General features: G+C 35.5%; 1 protein-coding gene across 10 annotated transcripts in view; it reads right to left on the reverse strand.

The window, feature by feature from the left end:
• Positions 1 to 6,000, reverse strand: part of KMT2E (lysine methyltransferase 2E) — a 101,590-nt gene that overhangs the window by 46,807 nt on the left and 48,783 nt on the right. For 8 of the 10 annotated variants that reach the window (XR_004268188.1, XM_032275715.1, XM_032275720.1 and 5 more), the window contains 2 exons: positions 2,807 to 2,921; positions 1,336 to 1,565 (listed from right to left, as the gene is read on the reverse strand). Coding sequence is in view for 7 of the 10 variants with exons in the window: in XM_032275715.1 (XP_032131606.1) it covers positions 1,336 to 1,565; positions 2,807 to 2,921 (345 nt within the window). In the remaining 3 variants the exon portion in view is untranslated. Of the gene's footprint in view, positions 1 to 799; positions 1,265 to 1,335; positions 1,566 to 2,806; positions 2,922 to 6,000 lie in introns of those variants that run through there. The other 2 variants (XM_032275723.1, XM_032275722.1) reach the window with 2 other exon arrangements.

Raw genomic sequence — 6,000 nt, forward strand, 5'->3', positions numbered from 1 at the left:
TATTAAAATAAAAATTACACATCAAGTGGTATGTAATCTATCACATTGGACAAGATCAGCCAAGAGAAAGCTTTTTTATATGATTGGATCCAATATGATTTGACATTTTCTACTATGAGGAAAGCAAAATGTCACTGAAGTTATTTTTTAGTTTAAAAATTTACCTCCTGGATATATTTACTTAAGTCATTATTCATGGTAGAATGCGTCATATAATGCATTTTTTTTTTTACATTTGGAAAGGTACTACAGTACGTTTTTATTATTAAACTCAAAGTGTTAATTACAACTTTCCATAAAAATGTAAAATTTTACATTCCACTTAACTTTTGAATTTCTCATTTTTTGGCAAGAGTAAACAAACTTTTTGAAACATAATCCTAACTGCATGTTTGTATCAATAATATTCAACTCCAAATCACCTAATCTAATAGATGGGGATAATATTACAAATAATACAAAGTAATATTTGGCTTTAGGGTACATTTTTACACACACATTCAAATACGGGTATATAGCCATACTGCATCACATCAAATAATTAAGCTACACCATGATGACCAGAGCCAGGAAATTCTGTAAAGCTCCCAAACTTTCTTCCCTTCCACAACACACTGCTTAAGTACTCTCTGCTTCCCACCCTACGCAGGGGATAAATTCAGTAACTTTCAGGCTGAAATCCTACTGTTCCCTCTTCACCCTCCCCAATTCCTTCCCCCTCCCATTAAACAAAACAAAACAAAAAAAAAATACAGGAAAAAAAAATTAAACAAAACCCCACTTTCTGTCCCAATCACACCTTCTCTAGGGGAGGAGGCCTTTCTTGGTGGCTGAACCAGGGTTGGGGGAGGGGAGACTGTGGTTCTGGTTCAAGGAGACTCCAGAGTGCTGCAAGGTTCAAGTCAAAAGGAGGTGAAAGAGTCAGGTCAAACAAACATCAATCAAAATGTTTAATTCCCCCAAACTGGAAAATCACAGTTGACTATATAAGCACCAATTATTCCAAGGAAATACAAAGGACTCGATTCTCTCATTTCTATCTTGTCTACCGCTATATTTATGTACTTGTACTACTACTGAACTAAGTGAAAAGAAAAATGTGATCCTACATGAATAAAGTTCAGAACTGACTGTCTATTACTCGGTTAACAACAGGGATTTCTAGTAAACTCATTTTTCACATGGGGGCTTTTTCTGGGACTGCATAAATAGTACAAGTCCCACTTAAAATATGTATTCATTAATTCCCTTGAAAGTGACTTATCTTTTCCAACATTACCAGTCAAAGGTTATTAGCATTCAAGAAAAATAAAATAACAGTGTAAAATATTTTACCTGCATTTGTCACAACAGATCATGTATCCATCATCATGTGTAAAACCACATATGCACCTGGTTACATCAGTACCATAACTTCCATCCTCAGATGTGCTGATTGTAGTAGCACTAGAAGTTTCATCAAAATTAGGAGTGGTAAATATGCCTACTTCATTTTTGCTAATAAGAACTGATGGAGGAGGGGAAGCCGGAGGTGTTGGTGGAGGGCGAGCACCATAATTATGGTCCTGAATAATTAAACACAAATATAGCACAATATTATTTAATTTCAACAATGATATGAACCAAGCAACTTAAATAAAATTTGACCCTTAATTTCAGTACTGAAAAAGTATGAGATTGGCTCATTCCTTCCTTAAGACTATTAAAAAAATGACTTGATGAAGCCAGATATTAAACCACAGTAGTAAGGGAATATATCTATCTACAAAGTGGGAGTGGTCACTTTGACTTCCAAATTTCATTCCCTCCCTACCAAATTGTATCTTCACAGTCCTTGCAATGCTGCACCACCAAGATGAAAGAGGGTGTTAAGATGTGAGAATACAAGTGTTAAAAAAAAAAGAAAGAAAGAAAAGAAAAACACACATCTCAGAAATACGGAGTCTAAAGAATAACAAAACGACAAAATATATGTATCACTATTAAGTATATAATATAGAGGTTTTATTAATTTGGTAATTTTTATTCTGGCCCAAGTAGTAAACATCTCTCATAATTCTACCTCCATAGTATCACAAATGTGTCATTATGTAATTACGTTTGAATTTAAACACTGCCTCTTACTAGCTATGCAATATTTAGTAGATAGGCTTTCATTTTCTCACCTATGAAATAAGAGATGAAAACGACATCTCATGAAGTTGTATTTAATGCTTAAATAATATATATCTTGACACATAACAAGTGCTCAATAAATGGTAACTATATAATCTACTATATAAATTACTATATAATTCAAAAACTAAAAATTAAAAAATTAAAACAAAAAATTAAGTACTATATAATTCAAAAATAATAGTAGGTAGTACAATACAACCTTATCTACATTCTTTTAGGAAGTAAAGAAATATAATATCAAACTATTAACAACATAAATTGAAAAATAATAAGAGAAACACTTCACATTTACAGAACTTTAATCCCTTAATGGTTAATGAAAAATTAAACACCTAATTATTTTGATAGAATGAAACAACCATGCTTTTTAAACATGCAGTTTTAAGCATAATGCCACACATATCTACTTTCTTGATTTTTTAATTATTTATTTTTTATTTTATTTTATTTTTAAAGGGGGTTTCACCATGTTGGTCAGGCTGGTCTTGAACTCCCAACCTCAGGTGATCCGCCCGCCTTGGCCTCCAAAGTGCTTGGATTACAGGCGTGAGCCACCGCGCCCGGCCACACATCTACTTTCAATCTCTAAATTTAAAAATAATTTTTCAGAGAAATGTTTAACACTTACCGCATAGGGCAAACCAATGTAACTGTGTGAATGATGTGAGCTGCTGGTATATAACTGGTGGGGATAACTGTTGGATTTCTCAACTACCACAGGGCTAGCTTCTACGGATTCTGGTCTGGAGGAAAAAAGTTGCATCAGAAAGAATTCCATTCTTTTTTTTTAAATCAATTTAATTAAAACGGTGAGGTACTTATACTAAAATATTGGCTATACAAATACTATATCTACTTACAGCAGGGTGATGCACTGTAGTTAAGCTATATCCCATCTAGATTATGTGTCATAACCAAACTTCTGTTTAAGTAAAATAAATGTCCCACTCCAAGTTCAAATATAGCTCTCTCTCTTGCTCTCTCATTAAAAAAAAATTACTAGAGGCCAAATATTATTTAGTAAACCTTATGACACTGAGAAAACTAAGCAAAGGAGTGCAAAGAAGTAGCAGAAATAATTTAATCAAGACTACAATACACTGAATCTATATGGACCTCAAGTAGAATCTGAAGTATGCATTTCAGTGTTCAAAAATAAATGCATGTGTTGAATGTGACCAGATATTAACATAACAGAGTCTTGGAAATGTCAGCAAACTTAAGGAATAGAAAGTTTCACAATAAACAAGGATTTATAACTGAAAAAACATAAACAGCAGCCTGTAAGATGAACAATTCTGGTCTTAGATGGAGACTGACCAACTACTGACACAACAATTTGCCCACTGTTGTTGACTTACAAACCCTCTGGCCTAGCATTTTACATACATCAATTTCCTAACTTCTTTACTCATACCAATCCTCCTGAGCTCTACCTGATTAATTCCTACTGATCAATGAGGTTGTAAACCTACATCTGAGGTCAGTTCACACTGTAATTAATCTCTCCTTTGCACATACTCAATAACATGATTTATTTCTGTGCCTTTATTTTACAATACTGTAACATCACTTGACATAATTTTTTCATGACAATCTTTATCCTACCTCCTATTCAAAACTTCCCCTTAGAACTTAGTACTATTTGGACTAGTATTCGGTTTTACAATTTTTGTTGGTTACATTCTGATTAGTCATAAGACTGGCAGCATAAAAAACAATATTTACAGTCAACTGCTTCTTAATATACTGTCCTCTCTTCACAAAGTCTCAATTTAGCTCTCAGTGGCTGCTGTTGTGAGCCTGTGTGCCAGAATCAGCAAAAAGAAGAGATACAAACTGAGGTTATTGAATGGTTTTAAAGAAGATTGCAAAGTCTCCAATATGTTCTGAATACAGTCATGATTTGCTTAACATCAGAAATACATTCTGAGAAATACATCATTAGGGGATTTCACCGTAATGCGAACATGACAGCGTGTACCTTACACAAACCTAGGCAGTATAGCCTACTACACACCTAGGCTAAATGGCATAGCTATTGCTCCTAGGCTACAAACCTATACAGCATGTTATGCACTGATACTGCAGGTAATTGTAATATAATGCTAAGTATTCTATATCTAAACATATCTAAACATAGAAAATAGGGGCTGGGTGTGGTGGCTCATGCCTATGATCTCAACACTTCGGGAGTCTGAGACAGGAGAGTCACTTAAAGCCTGGAGCTCAAGAGTAGGTTGGGCAAGATACCAAGACCCCATCTCTACAAAAATTAAAAGTAAAAAAAACTAGCCAAACATGGTGGCACAAGTCTGTAGTCCTAGCTACTTGGGAGGCTGAGGTGGGAGAACTGGCTGGGGCCAGAAGTTGGAGGTTACAGTGAGCTATGATCATCCCACTGCACTCCAGCCTGGGCAACACAATGAGACTCTGTCTCTAAAAAGAGAAAAAAACATGTACAGTAAAAAGGCAATATAAAAGATAAAAAATAGTACACCTGTAGAAAGCAGCTCCAATCTAATTTTATATGACCACCATTGTATACGTGGTCTGGTGTTGACTGAAATGTTATGTGCACATGACCGTACTTTGAAAACCAATATTCACCTGTAATCCCAGCACTTTCGGAAGCCGAGGTGTTGGATCACGAGGTCAGGAGTTTAAGACCAGCCTGGCCAACATGGTGAAACCCCGTCTCTACTAAAAATACAAAAATTAGCTGGGCGCAACAGCAGGCACCCGTAATCCCAGCTACTTGGGAGGCAGAGGCAGAAGAATCACTTGAACCCGGGCCAAGAGGCTGCAGTAAGCAGAGATCGCACCACTGCACTTCAGCCTGGGTAACAGAGTAAGTCTCTGTGTCAAAAAAAAAAAAAAGAAAAAAAGAAAAGAAAACCAATATTCAGCTAATGTCTATGCTATTACATCAATAATTCACTTATTCATTATTTTAAATGTTTCTTAATTTTAAAATTAATACACGCTCATTATAAAAAATCTAAATAATAGCAATAATAAGGAAGTGAAAGACCATGTTCCCACCCAACTCCCAAACATTCCCATGTTAATATCACCATGTATCCTTGCCTAAACTTTTCTATGTATCAGTATAGCTACACAATTTTTGCTTTAAATCAGTACCATAACTTTAAAATCTGAAAATATACTCCATGTATTCATAACTTTTATTTCCATTTTTAAATGTCAACATACAGTACCTACTTGATTCTTGGTAATAATTGCTTATTTCATTATATGAATATAAATTTATTTAACAATTTCCCCTACCGGTAGATATTGACATTATTTCTATTTTTCACCATTAAAAGTATTACTGCAAACGTACATCCATTAATGTTTTCTGCATACATGGAAGTACTTCCATAACATGAATTCCTGGAAGTACAAATGCTGAATAAAAGGGTAAATGTACATAAAACTGATGGATACTACCAAATTGCCCTTGATTACAACAGTGACACTTTTGAAAATTCTTTAAAAATTACATAGAAGGGCCGGGCGCGGTGGCTCAAGCCTGTAATCCCAGCACTTTGGGAGGCCGAGGCGGGTGGATCACGAGGTCAAGAGATCGAGACCATCCTGGTCAACATGGTGAAACCCTGTCTCTACTAAAAATACAAAAAATTAGCTGGGCATGGTGGTGCGTGCCTGTAATCCCGGCCACTCAGGAGGCTGAGGCAGGAGAATTGCCTGAACCCAGGAGGCGGGGGCTGCGGTGAGCCGAGATCGCGCCATTGCACTCCAGCCTGGGTAACATGAGTGAAACTCCGTCTCAAAAAAAAAAAAAAAAAAAAAAAA

The sequence above is a fragment of the Sapajus apella genome, unplaced genomic scaffold (assembly GCF_009761245.1).
Source record: "Sapajus apella isolate SASKATOON/1434 unplaced genomic scaffold, GSC_monkey_1.0 scaffold7, whole genome shotgun sequence".
In the NCBI taxonomy this organism is placed as follows: Eukaryota; Metazoa; Chordata; class Mammalia; order Primates; family Cebidae; genus Sapajus; species Sapajus apella.